At 44.6% G+C, this 16,432-nt stretch overlaps 1 protein-coding gene across 5 annotated transcripts in view; it reads right to left on the reverse strand.

Annotated features, from left to right (window-relative positions):
* The window catches only part of arhgap46a (Rho GTPase activating protein 46a), a 29,996-nt gene that overhangs the window by 8,784 nt on the left and 4,780 nt on the right, over positions 1 to 16,432 (reverse strand). For 3 of the 5 annotated variants that reach the window (XM_086291544.1, XM_086291543.1, XM_086291546.1), the window contains exons 2-3: positions 9,792 to 10,298; positions 250 to 1,681 (exon numbers count right to left, since the gene is read on the reverse strand). In XM_086291544.1, the coding sequence (XP_086147670.1) occupies positions 250 to 1,681; positions 9,792 to 10,298 (1,939 nt within the window). Of the gene's footprint in view, positions 1 to 249; positions 1,682 to 2,599; positions 2,756 to 9,791; positions 10,299 to 10,469; positions 10,718 to 16,432 lie in introns of those variants that run through there. The other 2 variants (XM_086291545.1, XM_086291547.1) reach the window with 2 other exon arrangements.

Genomic DNA, 16,432 nt, shown 5'->3' on the forward strand with positions numbered 1-16,432 from the left:
ACAAATATCAGTAACCAGCGCTCAAACTGAACAAAGCTTAATCCAAGCACACCTGCTGAGGAAAACAGACCACACAAAAACAGTTGATCTCTTAATCAAACAGGAAAGTATCAAAACACTGGATAAGAGCCCTTATCTTACAATCGTAAGTAGTTGTTTGTAACAAAATAAACTTTTTGCTGTTTGCGTCACTCATTCACCAACCCACCCACAGACCCACAAATACACACAGAAACATAAGGGGGTTACCTGGGAGGGTGGTCCTGGGGTCTCTGGTGACGACAGGCTGGCCTGGCTATTGACACTCAACTCCAAGGTATCCACCTTTTCATAAGTTCTTTTCTGCCTCCCTGGCATTTCCAGAGGAGTCAGGGCTGGGTTGTCACAGGTACTTGCCCCTTTCATTGTCCGGGGGCCTCCAGTGAGGTCCTCTCGAGATGCGCACCTTCCTGCCGACCCCCGTCCCCCTCCTCCTCCGTACCACCTAAGTGAGTCTGCGGGGGAGCGTGTCCGAGCTACAACAACCCTCTCCCCCATCTCTGGATCCAGCCCTGCTCTCACCTCTCTCATTGTGTTGGAGCGACTTACCACCTCCCTCATTTCGGCCATCAACCTCTCATTGAGGGCGCACAGCTCACCACTGCTGCCTACTGACCCTGGCCTACCTCCTGCACCACCACCGGCTCCCACCCTTCTCCTGCTCTTTCGCCTGAGACTCGGGGAGGGGCCAGTGGAGTAACCAGAGTCTTGATAGTTTGCTGTGGCCTGCGGGGTCGAGGAGGGGAAGTCCTGAGAGGCCTGGCTGCTCTGCCTGCTGTGCCGAGCCTCCATGGCGCGCTGCACAGTGGCCTCCAGGACCCGCCAGCTTTGTTTCTTGTCCAGTGAACTTGGGCCTGGCGTTCCTGGTTCCCTGTCCCTTAACTGACCACGACCCTGCTGTAAAGAGTGAGTGTGGGGATGTGGATACGGTTGAGGCTGCGTCAATACAGGGTCTTGCCTGGAGGTAGGTGAAGGGGAACGCGTGGGCACAGGAGAGCTGGATAGAAGCCCCTGTTTGGGGTCCACGTTGACCATGTGCTTGATACACTCCAGGCCAGCTGGGCTGTAGTCGGAAGCAGAAGGATTTCTCTTGTGTCTGGACCCTGGATGAGATGAAGCAGGTTGCTGGAGGAGTCTGGGTTTCTGGAGACTATGGGTAGGTGTCAAACGAGACAGAAGTTGTCCATTGTACAAGTGTGCCCCCTCCACCTCCATGTCTGTGGGGGGTTCATCATATATAGGGCACTCCGAAACTGGCTCATCATAGATTGGAGCAGTGCAGCCATAATGGGGAGAGACGGGGCGTGGTGTGCTCGTCTGTGACCTGTGAAGGAGTGGACTGGGATGGCTACTGTCTGACGTCACCAAACAAAAGCTGCCGTTGCTGGCTTTTCTCAGGTGATGGGCCTGACGTGTGTCACCTGTCATTTTGCCGGAAGGGGCTGTTTTATATCCCTGTGCAGAGCTGAACTGTCCCCCTTGGGCCTTGTTGCAGGAGGTGTGGAGGGTGAAGGTATTGGCTTTATTTTGCTGGAGGTTTTGCTGGATTGCTGGGTTGGGCTGGGTGCGGCTCATGCTGTTCACCTTCACCAACATGGCTGCCTTAGAACCAGGTGCTGGCTGCCATCTTTGAGAAGTATCCCTGAAAAGGGGAAAACATGCACACAATGAGATCAGACAAATAATCAAGTCTAAATATAAACCCAAACATCAAGAGGCAGTAAAAATCATGTAATCATATGTATGCAGTCATACAGCCACTGGCTAGGTTTCCTCTACTCTGAAATATTCACTGCTGACAGGGCTGGGGAAAAAAAATCTGTAGCAATCCACACATTCTTCTCCAAACATTTCACTGACCTCCAAATACTTAACTCCATTTTTAGTCTGGCAGTCATAATAGCCATGCCAAAGCATGAGACAATAACTTTAGTGTGTGTTGTAGCTAAAGAGGCTAAAAATAATGACTCTCTGAACATATTTCACTGAAACACATCCATTCCTCCTCATGCTTGTCTCAGATGTCTGGAGAACATAGTAAGTTCAGTTATGTGTAATATTTGATATTTTTAAGGATTGAAAAACATTTGAAACACTAGAAAAGCAACTGTGACCATGGGAAAAGAGGTTGATCTGAGAAAAGTCAGGATTGCAGCAGTGGGCAGATGATATCTTGACTCGGGTTCAAAGTGCAACTTACTTGAAGTTGAACTTGGCTGAGAGGCCAGGCTAACTTATAAACCAATGACCCACTGCTAATCCCAGCAATGTAAAACAATCTGCCATCAATCTGGTCACACTGTTCTGGTCTGCTGCTGCCTCATAATCTTCCACAGTAATCAGGACTTTTCATTCCACAGTTGATCAGAAACTTGCCCTCTTAAACCAGTGAGCGTCTAAAGCCGGCACTGTTGCACATACATGCATGCTTGGACACAGACGGTGCCTGGTCCGAGGAAGTCATGTGTAGCAACACTAAACAAACAAGCTCAGAGTATCTTCTTGCTTAATCAATGTTCAAAGAGGTAAATAAGTTTAAAGGTAGGCAAAGAACACTTACCCTCCTTTCCTTTAATCACTACTTAAGATTCAGCGGGGTAATTGATTACATCAAAGCTAATCGCCTTATGTCCCGGTAAATCCAACACAAACGCAGATCAGTGGAGAGACAAAACCAATGTTCAATGGCTTCCCTTTTCCAAGTGTACTGGGACTCAGAAGAAAGTCTGGCTGTAACGGCAGGAAGAGGACGCAGAGGGAGGAGAGAAAGAGGCAGAGGGACCCCCCCCCCTCTCCACCCCACAACTCTGGAACAATACTTAAACGATTCCCCTGAGGTCCTCCAGCCAACGGCAAACTTCCTTTAGTTCTCCTAGCTACAGCTCAGTCCTCTCTCTCTTTAGACCCTGTGCCACCCTCCTCTATAGTGTGAGTCACACCATCTCAGCCTTTTGAATATAAACTTGTTTTCATCTTTGACCAGTCCCACAGACTCACCATGCGTGCAGAGCCTGTAAACAGCTGGGACTCAGCCACCTGGCCCCAGTGTCTGCCCCCCACGACCCAAGCACTGACGGAGGGAACACCACAAGATCTCTGCATTCCCAAAAACAATCGAGACCCTTTACAGCCTAAATAAAAGACTCACAGACAGACACGTGTGAAGACGAGCTCTGATGGATGAGAATCACCCCACACCACCCAGTGGTGACAAGGTGACAGCTGTAAACATGTGAAACCCCTGTGTGTGCTCTTTGAAACAGTCCGTGTTTTCTCACTCTGGGGGAGGTGACACAAAAATGATTGCCACCTCAGTACGTGACACACAGGTGACGGTTTAGCACTGGTATGCTGTAGCAACACCTCTCACACATGAAACAGAGCTTTTATCACAACTGGTCTTCGTATATACACCAGTCTAAAACATTAATCTGTCTTCTGTATTCCTTCTGGGAGAGTCACAAACTTAATGAGGATTGACTCTGACATAGTAGTGACCACTACTTCCTGCCTGGGGAGGTTTGGAGAGAGGGTTTCTCCATATACAATACAAACAGGAAATGCCTAATGCAATGTTCACATGCTGTGCCAAGGCCGGAAGAGGGCTTATAAAGACTTTCTAATACGTCTGACTTTATAGATGGAAACCAAATAATCTTTAGACCTAAGCAGCCCTGTACACTTTTCTTTATCTTCATGGTCAAAAGCCAACTTTATGTCAAATAAAATATTACCCTTTACTCCTGTATCCACACATTCAATAAAACACAACAACCTCTGATTAATTCAGCAGCATCCTTTCCCTTGTGGATTAAAACAACTGCCGACAGTTTGTAGAAGTGAACAACTGTCAAGATAAAAATAATAACAACAAAAATAAAAGCGAAACCTATCAGTTCTCTTGGCTAAGCTCTTCTTTCTTTTTTATTTGCCTGCTATTGTTCCACCCAGGCTCAGAAAAGGTGTAGTACATGCATCGTGTGCTGCCCTGGCGCATTATGTTAGATGCCAACAGGGTTCGGTGCGACAACCATCAAGTTCGTGCGGAGGCTCAAACTCCAATAGAAAGGCTGTACAGTGCTTTCCATCTCTGTTTAAAACCCTTAATCTCATTACACAACTCCAGCATTTGCATATCAAAACAGCTCTAGTGAGCTAAAGTATGAATATGACATCTGAACCAAATGAAAGACAAACACAGTAAAATTGTGAGAAACTACAACAGCAACAACTGGCTTAAATGGGAAGACTTTTGCTGGTGATGGCTGAGGGTTGAACAGACCAAGAGAGAATAGTGTGAGCATGTGTAAATGAGAAGGGGTGGGGATTAGTCGTGGGAGAGTGCAGCAAGGGAATGAGCGGGAAGGCTAGAATTCCTCAGGGCTCATTTAGGGGCCTTTGTGGCATTGTGGGGGAGCCTAACACAATGCATGGCTGTGCCATCGTCAGGGAAACGCCTCTGTCAACGACAGCCATTGAGATCAAGAAAGGGGAAGACAACGACCCATCTTCCACCTCTAGTCATTCGGGCTCTTACGTAACACTAAACAGGCCTGGACCTCATTTGAACAACAATCAAAGTTGTTTAAAAAGGGTGTGTTGCCTGCTGGTAGCCTGCTGGTCAGGTGTTTACTGAACATTAGCTGCAGGAGGGGATTATGCACAGCAATTTATCACAGTTGTTAGAAAGACATTATAATCATCATTGGGAGTGTAAGAGCTCTCTAGATTTATTAGAATCTACCAGTGTTTGCAAACAGGGAATTTCCATTTCAGCTACGTCATGGGCACAAAAGATAGCTGCATGCGACGCATGTTAACACATGAATAGCATACTGAATGCATTTGAAAGCCTTTCCATCAGTTAGCATGTGAGACTTACAAGAAGACAGAGATATGTAAAATAACACAAGGTTATTTTATTCTGCCTTTGTGAAAACAACTGCATAATCTGACCTGGGAAACAAATCAGCAAATTTGAATGAGTGAAGCAGCTCTTTTGCCTCCCCCATATACACAGTCCAAGACACCCCTGTCACGTTTCTGAATACTAACATTTGTCCCTGTGATCTTCTGTGCTGCTACGGGAACACGGCTGTCAGGAGATCCATTTCTCTTTTCTTTTAAACATAGACTAACAGTTGTTGGAAAAGCCATCAGCTGAGTCATTTTGCCGGATATGGATTTGGAAGTTCTTATATTCCTCCTGAGAATAGTGGGGGTCTGAAAAGCACGGGTTATTATTAACATTGGCTGGACAGGAAGAGGAAATGAGGTCGCACAGGCCAAGCTTCTGCTACACAAACACCTCGGAGCACAGACCAATGGGATCACTGCGATCTGCGTGGAGGAAGGAAACTAAAAAGACAAAGATTCGCAGAGGACAATGCTGTATCCACTACGTCAGGGTTCAAAGCTCATTCTACGTCCCGCTTGTGAATAGCCCATCATATAAAAAAATAATTAAATTAACACACATGAAGAGCAAAGCTTTAAGCATTTCACTTCCTACAAGATACCTTGAGAGAGCCCAGTTGTCCTGAAACAGCTGAAGTGACGCACATCCCTACTATGAACCAAGACGCCTACCAGCTGTGTCCGTCTGTGGCTCTCGAAGCCTGAACTAATGGGGAGTGCCGGGATAGGTCAAAGGACAACCACTAGATTCGTTCTGAGGGGAAAGTGTAAGGCCAAACCCAAGTAAATTCCAGAGAGACTCGCCCCAGGAATTTGAAAGTATATCTGCGACTCCTTTTCTGAGGAGTCAAATTATAGCACAGCGTGTATGACATTATTAAAACAGCTGCCTGTTCACACATCTAAACACACACACAGACCCTTTCATAGTCAGTCTCTAACAGTAAAAGATCAGAGTGATAAAATAAAGTACTATAGTGGAAACTCTTTAAGCAAAAAACCCAACAACCCATCTTTGATATTTCAAGTCATCTGAGAATCTGAGATAGTCAGAATTATGCCTCAAGCAGCTCACATGTGCTGCCTTGAGTTCTTTATGAAAACAGTCAAAATATACCATCACAGAACCCGAGAGGAAAGTTAACATTAAAAGGAAGGCTTCAATGATATCTCAAACAGAGCAAGAGAGACTTTTGTCTGTGTCAGCGAGACACACAAGACTAGCTCTGTGATTTAGTTCAAGAAAGCCATAAATGTATGGAAAACACAGAAGGAAACCGTAAGAGAACGAGCGTAGAATAAAACTAAACAAGCACCCTGTCGATGCTAACCAGACCAAAGTACAGGATTACAAGTTCAACCTTTTTCCCCACAGTATTACTTTTATGTAGATGTGGGGAAAAAAGAGAGAAAACCTTTATTGTTACAGGCAGACTTACAACACCATCTGCAAAAATCTTTTAAAAAAAAGAGCTTACCACACCACGAGTGTAGAGATGAAACAAGTCTGTCCAGTATGTATGTTGTGGCTACATCCTCACAGTGGCAGGAGATGAAAAGCATAAGGAGCTTCTGCTCTGGCAGTCAACAGGCACACAATGTGTGACTCATTAAAAAACTTAAAAACGTTATCGACCCTATAAGACGTCTCCTCATTTCCTAAATAAACCCACTGGTGATTTCTCCCACATGATTCACTGCCAGTGAGTCACAACTATATGAGGGGAAGCCGGTTGTGCTTTTAGCCTTTTTATGCTTTTGCTTTTGAGTGTGTGGTTAATTTTGAAAAAATCCCTTTCAACAAATTCCCAACACAAAGTGAAAGAGAAATTTAAAGAAAACGTTTCCAGTTCTGTTTTTCACTTCTCATCAGTTCATGGGGAATATTTTTAAAAGTTGGTCCCCTGGCTTCCTGAAAATAAATCAGACTACAAGAAACCCAACATCCCTTTAAGTAAAGTCAGTGCACACTCGTAAAAGCAGCTGTGCCGACTCCTCTTTGATGTGTAGAAGCTTTGGTATAAGCTTGAACATAACTGCGTACACTCTGGTACTCAGATAGAAAATGGCATTTTTCTGCATCTTCACAAATCCAAAGCAAGGAAAGGCGACTTTTAAGTGTCTAATGTCAACGTGACATGCTTTGACTGAATTGCTGGTGCACCGCTATATCATTACAGGGCTAAATGAGAGGGCACATTCAAGTTATTGGGCGTTCTTCTCTAGTCAGCATGCCTACACTTCCAGCTCAGAGAAAGCGTTCAGTTGACTGAGGGGATAGCGGGGTTTTAAGAGAAAGCCTTTGTTCCTATTAGTGGTCTATTATACACCCCAGGGTGGCACGAGAGGCAAAAGAGTGCTGCGACCCTGATGTGAACCACCTCGGTTCATTTCTGGGTTGTCTGGCTGTCACGTGTCCTCTGCAGACTTATAACATCTTCCCAGCCTCAGCAGGTCTCCTCCATGGAGGGAGCCCACACACATACACTCAGGTCACACACACTTTCTAGAGTCAAATCTCCCACACATGTTACCTGGTTAATGACAGCACAGACCTGCACATGCATTAAACAGCTAAGTGAAATTCAAGACAGATGTTTTAAGCCATCTGGTATATGACACCTTTGTCTGCTGCATCATGAAAAGAGATCAGTTAGTCACGCCTTCCTGGCCATAACTGAAAGTAGTTGGCATGTTTATCTCTGAAGAGCTCGGTACTTCCCAGATGAGCTCTAGACTAAAACACTTTTTAAAAAAAATTCCCATGACATGTGATAAGACTCGGCCAATGAGTAACAAATTGGGCACGCAGGTAGTTAGTTCATGTGCTTTCACTTCCTATGATCACAAACTAAGAAAAATACAGATATGAGCCACACAGTAAGAGGAAACTGTATCTATCAGGCTGGAATAATATTATAGTACAGGGTGTGTTGTTTGAAAACTTTGGAAACTATTTTGAACAGATTTATTAATAGCTTGAAACAAAAGCCCACCAGCAGTGGAAAAACTGGAACAGACCCATCTCTGCAATGTATAGCATTGTTTTCAAAGGTCAGAAGTGAATAAAAACCCTCTGAAAAAGAAGAAAACTATGATGCAAAAACAGACCTAACGCAATGAACGCAATGTCTTAGGAAAGTGACAAGTTGTGACAGGTAGGAGAATGGCAAGAAAGGGAGAAAAAAAAAAGATGGGTGTTAGATAAACTAGCTAAGCTCAAACTTTGGGTTGCTCGTTTATGGTGAAAAACAATATTCAGATTTGTTCAATATGTGCGCCAACATTTAAAACAATTACCAATCCCTTTCAGAGGTTCATACATTTAATGAGCTTAAAAACATTACTTTTAAGAGCTTATTTCCTCAAACTTGAAAGAAAATTCATATGAAAATAAATGGAAAAAAGTTAAGAGACCAGCAGAGGAGATCTGTGATTGTGGACAGAAGCCACATTGTGAAAATAAATGTGGTACAATAATCACTTTATCTCAATTATCTTGTTTTCAAAATACTTGAAATCCAGGATAAAATTTCATGACATGACTCCAACCCAACTCAAACCACTGTGCCTCCCCCAACTCTTCTTCTCACACATTTCTTCCTGTCATTATTAATAAAGTGCACCGCTAATTGAAGACAAGCATCTCTCAGAGTTTGTTTTTATCCATTTTGAGTTGTCACATTCTACCCTCTTTGTGTCTTTTGTCGTGGTTTCTCATTACCTGCTAAGAGACACAGGCTGGTGAGCACGTGATGGGCCATATGGCTAAGTAGGGTATCAATCCCCAGTGAGCTAAAGACTCCTGATCCTAACTCGGCTGAACACAGCTGGCCAGTGTTTTAAGAAAGACAGAAAGGGTTCTGGGAAAGGTTGAATCACTGGGGCAGAGTGGGACCCTGTGAGGAGTTTTAACACTGCCCACACACAAAAAACAACGGGGCCGCCAGCACTGCCGTTCAGCAGCAACGCTTAACTAATTAGTTTCCCCACCAGCTTTAATTACTCTTAAAGGGTCAAAGGAGCAAACTCCTGAAGGCAAAAGTGTGGCAGAAGCAAAGCCTAGAACCACAGAAACCTGGCAGGGTCAACCTTGTTTACAAGCAGTTCGAATATAGTGGCTCTGCTTGTTATTAACCACAGACAACACTCTCTCACATGCCTCTCATGCATGCACGTAAGAGGCGTTACAGTCTATGATAACCAGGGGCTGAAATTTGTTTTAGGAAAATGAAATGAGGGCTGGGGCAGAGAGGAGCAGAGCGCAGTGGAGCAGGGTGGCGGTGAGCGCACAGAAGGACACTAAGATGGCCTCAGTGGCCATGTGCCAGGGGAAACAGAAGTGGCATGTGTGGAATCCAGCTTGGAGGGAAGAGACGGTGGTTTGGATGAGGCCACAAAGCAAAGCACATGATGGGGTCTCTGAATGACTTACTGTTAGGGCCCGTTCTGCACCAGTAACCCTAGCGTGAGGGGAAATGTCATGCTCTGTAATATAACTGACCATTTTCCCCATTTGGTAGCGATTTGCTGAAATGGCTGAGCATGGTTCACAGGCAATACTATGGAAACATGGGACATATGGAATGTTCAGATAAGTGAGAATGAAAACAAGAAAGCAGTTTGAGTCCAGCCCAAGTGGTCAACAGTCAAAATAATCCTGCAAGTTCTCATAGCATAACCGTTTGAAAGCCTTTACAATTGGGTATGGCACATGCACTGATGGCTATCACATTGCACCACTTTTCTCTAGGTAATATGAGCCGCTAATGATTAAGCACAATTCTCTTTCCAGACATGCTGTAGAAGGCTACTTAAGGTTTAGTCAGGCTTACCTCTGCGGGTCTTTACCACCATCTGTGCTGTGTTCGGTGCTGCTACCATCTCCCTGAGATCTGCTGTCTGCTGCCAGGTCCAGCTCAGGGTTGGCAGTTTCGTCGTTGGACTCCAAGGCTCGAGGGAGAGGGCTGTCCCTGTCCCGCTCAGGTAGAGGGGTGCAACGCCCCTGGCTCCCTATGCTGCTGACACTCCCTGAGGTCCCATGGTGGTGCCTATCCACACCCGCTCCAGGCTGCCTGGCCTCGCTGCATCGTTTCATGGCCTGCAGCTGGGAGAGGGGCACTATATCAGCTCCCTGGGGTCGATGCCAGACTGTGCGGCGTCCTGCGGAGTTGTAGTAGTAGAAGCGGCCACTGTGGGGGTCAAACAACTCCCACCACTGGTTGCCGTCTGCCTGGCGGACAGAAACACCAGGCGGAGGATCCCAGCCGCATTCGCCAGTGGTTAAATTCACATACATGCGCTCACCGGAGCGTGGCTCCAAGATCTCCACCCAATCACAGCTGAAAAGAAAAGAAACAAAAGCACAGAGAGAAAAGCTGTTATTAGATGCTTAAAATGGCAACAGATCACCTACAGGATATGAGGACATATTAGAGGCCACATGCCTGAGTACTAATCAACTCGACAAGCAGTAAACAACTCGCACTGTTTGACAGACGAGAGGCTCGAACCTGCCCACTTGTCCATATGGAGACTGTGTTAATGTCCCTGTTCCCTACATGCATCCATCTGTATGTGTGTGTTAGCGGTGATGTCATCTCTATGCAGTGGAGCGGCAAAAGCGATGGCGCAAATATGTATGTCCCGAGTAAGGAGACAGGTGGACATACTCAGTGAGGCACCAGGCACGGAGTCAGCAGGGCCCAAAGAGAACCATACGCTCCGAGTGCTACTAACGCAAAAACCACAAAGCTCAACTACAATCACAGACTGACAACAGCCAGCTCAGCACAACACACGCAGACAACGAAAACAGAGACAGTGCAGAGAAGAGGGAGGGGGCAGAGGCAGAGAGAGAGAGAGAGAATCAGAGTAAAAGACAGCCCTGTTTGCATAAAGTAATAAGGCAAAAGGGTACAGATTAAGAGGAAAACAGATTACATATGCAGAGACCCTGAACTGAATTTCAGTGAAATGACAGGACACTACGTTAACGAGTCGGACACTGAAATAGTATTAACATGCTACATTAAGGTTATGTGGTGTAGCTACAGTACCTACATAAAATCAGCGTCTATAAATAAGTCGGACCTTAGCTCGCTGTTTCTATATATCCAGGTCATGCAACTCTTTAGTGAGCTAGTTTATGTCTCCTTTGATCTAGTTCCCCAAAGGAGACCTTAACTGTGTCAGCAAATCCATGTGGGAACAGGAACGCTACAAACAGCCACGAGGAGACCGTTACCAAGGTTCAGCATCACAGTAAACGTCTAGACGAGAGCCAAAGGAAGGACTCAAAATAAACTCACAAGGCGCCTTTTTCTTCTTGTACTGAGCACTTGAGGGTCCTGGCAAGGTTAGGTCTTTTCTATTCTTTAGTGTCCCACCTAACACTAGTCTAGTATCTTTGAGAGCAAAGTATCAGTTGGGGAGGAATTAGTGTCACAACAATCTGGTAGAGGCTTGGATATTTTCCCAGCTTTCTTAGGATAGAAAAGCTTTTCTTCTCCCTGTCACGGTTGTTAGAGGTACGACTCCACCATCCAGGCTACCTGGGATGATCAGAGCAGGCAAGAAGCTTAGCAGGGATAAGACTGCCTACAATGTTCACCAAATATCCACATTTGCTTCAAGGCGCCTGCCAAAACAACCCTGTGTGCAACCCTGTCTCAGAAACAGAGACAGAGGAGCACGGTGCCAGGCAGCTCTGCCACATTTACAATGTCACCCAGTTGGCCGAAACTCACTGGGACGAACAGCTGTTCCCTGTTAACACTGATGTACCTGTTCATCAAGCATAACGTATCAATCACTCTCTTATGTGCTGCCAGAAGGAGCCACAGGCTCTTCATATCTTGATTTAACAACCAGGTAAACATAGAAAGGGCATGGAGAGACTATAGGAGCCTTCCACATACTGTCTTCCCATGTGTCCCAGTGCTTTATGCTGGGAAACCATCTGGTCCAATCCTTCACAGCAGTCAAGCAGCGCTAACCTTAGTCCACTCAACAAGCAGGTTCTATTTATACAGCATTTTAACTCTACCTGAGATCAGAGCAAGCAGAAACTCAAAAAAAGGGAAAAAGACACGACTGTATAGAGCAGGGAACTGACTACAGTGTGTCTCCCCACAACGAGACGCAAGTATTACAAAATTATTTTCTGAGCGATGAGATCCACAACACTTAATGGGCGGGAAGCCTTGCAAATAATGGGGGCATTCAAAGCAGAGGCCAAACAGTCAATACCACCCCACACATACCAGAGCCTTCATCCTTTCACTGCTCCTGTCTGTATTCCAAAAGAGGCGTTCCCAAACCGAGAAACTGATCTTCCCATGCCGCATTCCCTGTTATTCAGTTCGGTGTTTGTCATTATTCTCTGTAAATGGAGTGTTTGGATGCAAATAAACCTATTTCTTACAAACTGCTGAGTTTCAAGTAACATGTTTCAAGTAAGCCGACACGGCATTTTTGTGTGTGTGTGTGTGTGTGTGTGTGTGTGTGTGGGGGGGGTTATCTCCCAGTGTCCCACAGCTGTGATGACAGTGAAGTAACCAGCATGGGATTTTGCATAATGGCCTGCATCCTACACACCCTGACAGGACACGAGGGTTTCATGGTGCACTGTGAACACCATACATGACAAGTTAAGCAGCACGGGGTGTAGCTGTTTCATAAGGACTGTTCCCTCTGGGTAAATAAACAGCAGTTAGAGCTGAGAGCGAGCCTGCTGTGCTCTGTTGACACGACCTGATAAGCAGGAAGAAGGGCCGTGTTCAGGTTTTGAAATCATTTTGGGGAGCACTCAGAAAACAGAGACACAGCCATTACCTGGGTTTGCCTAATACAATGGCACTTTTCTTCAGTGGGACATACCAGGAGTGAGGTCGAAACACTTTGATTTCTCACTAAAATGAATGAAAATGAATATTTATTCACTTGCACCAAAGAAAAACTTTAAAAAAAAAATGAATAAAAGTGGACCAACTAACATTAACAGGATCCTCTTTGATACACATTTCTGGTGAAAAGTTGCTTTATGTGGTGCCATGTAAATCAATCTGAGCCTGCACAGCTTTATGTGGTCTTTCTGCAGAAGAAGCAGACAGAAAAGTATAGAGCATGACTCTCCAAACAACTGAGGCAATCTGCCTCACGCTGTAAATGTTCATAAATGGTTTGGAATGCAGTCTGCACAAGCTCAGTGAAGTTTAACTCCAAGAGGAATGTTTTATATTGATCTAAAATTAACTTGTTACACACATGGACCTATGACTAAAGCATACAGCACCCGGTTTACCTCTGGGGAGACTCAATCTAATTGAAGCAGACCTTTATGCCACAGGCCCATGTTATGACTTTGCGCACTCTGTAACCAGGAGTTGACTGCATTCAGTAAACACTTTTTGGTGGGGTTAGATTACAGATTGCAACATAAAGAATAGTGTTCATGGACAGTCTAAGGTGCCTGGAAAGAAAGCGACTGGACCTTTTTACGTTTCTTAAAGACGGTTCACCCCTCATTCAAGAAACTTCTATTCCTCATAAATAGACTTTTTAAACTGCATCGGTTTGCCTCTTCACGTGATGCCCATTGGCAGAAAGTTTTGTGAAAATATATGAAAAATCAAGTATGAAATTCCTCATCCTTTATATTCCGATGTGTGATAACACATTACAAGGTCTCTGTCTCCCATGAGGAGTCTAGGAGGACCTTCAGGAGCCTATGGTTATCCACAGTAACTAAGAATAAAACTTGTCAAAGTGTGAATAAAGACTATGCAAACATAGCCCACCACAGAGACCAAGAGGCCAAACCCGAAACACGAAAACACCTTCTTGACCATCAAGTCGCTCACATTCACATAGTGCCAGTGGCTTTTTTTTTTCTTGAAGGAGAACTACTACATCTATCATCCATCATCCACAATTTACAGTCATCTCCCAAAATAACTAGAACTGAGAGCGGTTTCCCAGAGTTAGGGAAACAACAGAATATAGCTCATGGAATCTGCCCCATTGTTCAAAGGCAGCGCCAAAGTGTAAATGGCACTTTTCCCAGCAGCGGTAAACACAGAGGACTGGACAATGCATTCACTGGAAATGGGGCAGCAAGCAAACCTTGTGTCATTGTGCAGCTTTGGGTTTCAAACAAACTCAAATGCTAGTGTGGTTGTTGATTTCATCAGAAAGATAAACCATATAGAAAGGAGAAAAGATTGTTTTCCCCGGGTGGTGGAGAGTTTAGACTAAGCGTTGTGTCATCAGATAATCTCATAACGACTGAAATGCTGTTTTATGCTTCTGTGCTATTGTGGCATTCCTGATGGAGCGATAGCACACCTTCAGAAACACGGTGCTAAGTGAAGGTTTTAGTGAAATCACTGGTCCATAAACTAGACAAAACTAAGATAACAACCCAGTGAGACAATTATGCTCCCATCTATCACGCTGTACTCTTAAAAGGTAACCGCCAACCTTTTTCAGCAACCAACTATTCTGAGCTGCTGCTGCTCTACTGTTCCTTGTGGACCGAAGCAGGCGGAGCGCTCGCACAGGGCCTGCCATTCATCTAGGAAACCATACCACTCCGGTCACAGCAGCAAGTGCCAAGGTCCCCCCTTGCCGGTATATTTACAGAGCTGCTCTTTCCTATTTAGAGACATAAAACATCCTTTCTCCTCAGATACTGGCATAAAAATAAGTCCTCACTCTGCAGAAAGGAAGAAATTCAAAATCACTTGGCTGCACACACCCAAAACTATAAACCTAAGTCTGAAAATGCTGTGAGGTTGGATGAAATGTAAATAAAAATACAACGCAATGATTTGCAAATCTCATGGCCCATATTTTATTCACAACAGACCACAGAAAGCATTAGATATTGAAATCGACACCTTTAAAAAAAAGCATATGAAAAATGCAACACAACTCATTTCAGGATATAAGGACAAAGCCATGTTTAGGACTGTGTTATATCCCTGTCTTGAGAACTGAGGAGACCAGCTGCTGGACATTTGGGAGAGGAAAGATGTCGCATTATCTGATTGAGGCTTCTAGATGCTCAACTGTCCTGGGGTCTTCTTTTGTGTCTGACCTGCACAAACTCATATTTTTCATTTCATAATGTGACAAATGTTTTCAAGTGGTGACAGGTCTGGAGTGCAGGCAGGCCAGTGCAGCACCCAGACTTTTTTACTATGAAGCAGTTGTGTGGGAATAGGTGCAGTGTGCAGTTCAGCATCGCCTTGCTGAAATATGCAGTCTTGCCTGAAAAAGATGTTCATCTAGATGGGATGTTTTTGGCAGATCAGTAAATTGGCCTCGAATATTCTTTACTTCAGAGAAACTCTAAGATGGACATTTTATACCTAATAATGTTAACTGGCAACAGGTTAGTTACAAAATGTTGCTCCAGTTGTTTCCAGTTAGGTATTCAGCTTTTTCCTCCCATCCCATCCAATTCAGAATGAGCCATTTCTGTTCATTTAATTTTTTGGGGTTTATTGTGAATAAAATATGGGTTTATATCATCGCATTCTTTTTTTTATTTACACTTCACAAACACTCCCAAACTATTTCAGAATTGGGTTAGTATTAAACATTTTGCAACTGTGAGAAATCTCTGGTGATTTACTGATACAGAGCAAGCAGAGGCCTGTACCTCAATATAATGCATGGAGGGACCTGCCAAAAGACTTGTTTGATTATGTATAAACCATGTACAAAGTCTATTCAGCAATGCTGCTAGGCAACCTGCTTATCTAAATATTGTAAAACAACAGCAGCGACACGGGCTGACTGCTAAGAGCTTGGCTGGGTTTCCAGTAGCTGTAACTAACAGAGAACGTAACCATAAACCGGGCACGTTGAGTGCTGTACCACTTTCCCTGTACGAAGCAACTTAAACACGTGCAACTACAACAAAACTCAGATCAAACAAATAACCCAAAAACAAACAAACAAAAAAACAACATTATTATCATTTAACGCATCTGACTTTAAGCTTTATCACAAGTATACTGAGTGTCCATTGTTGAAAACTGAGCTGTGGCAAGGTGTACGTGGCTAACCATTGTGGAGGATGTGGGAGCAGACTCCACCCTGGTAACCAGAACAATAACAGGGAGAAGGGAGCGTGCACATGTTTTAGATGACAGAAAAAAATGTCCTGCACCTGTCACTAACACATTCTTTCAGCCTTTTGTTTAACACCTCTCGTTCCTGCCGTGTCACCACAAGTCAGAGGTCAGTAAAACACATGGCACAATTTCTCTGTGTGCACTGAATGTATATATATATATATATAACAACAAGCAAATTGGCAGTTTGTTTGAGAGGAATAGGCTCCTGCAGCCCTCATTAAAGCTAATGCCAAGGTTTAGGATGCTCTTAACTCGTCTTATACTCCGACTTTAACTGTGATGTCTTTTGTACTGGGGACCCACAGGGCTCCACAGCACCCACCCAG

The sequence above is a fragment of the Aulonocara sp. 'chitande type north' Nkhata Bay genome, linkage group LG5 (genome assembly GCF_057382095.1).
Source record: "Aulonocara sp. 'chitande type north' Nkhata Bay isolate Kocher_YH1m ecotype deep benthic linkage group LG5, A_spYH_male_GT1.1, whole genome shotgun sequence".
NCBI lineage: Eukaryota > Metazoa > Chordata > Actinopteri > Cichliformes > Cichlidae > Aulonocara > Aulonocara sp. 'chitande type north' Nkhata Bay.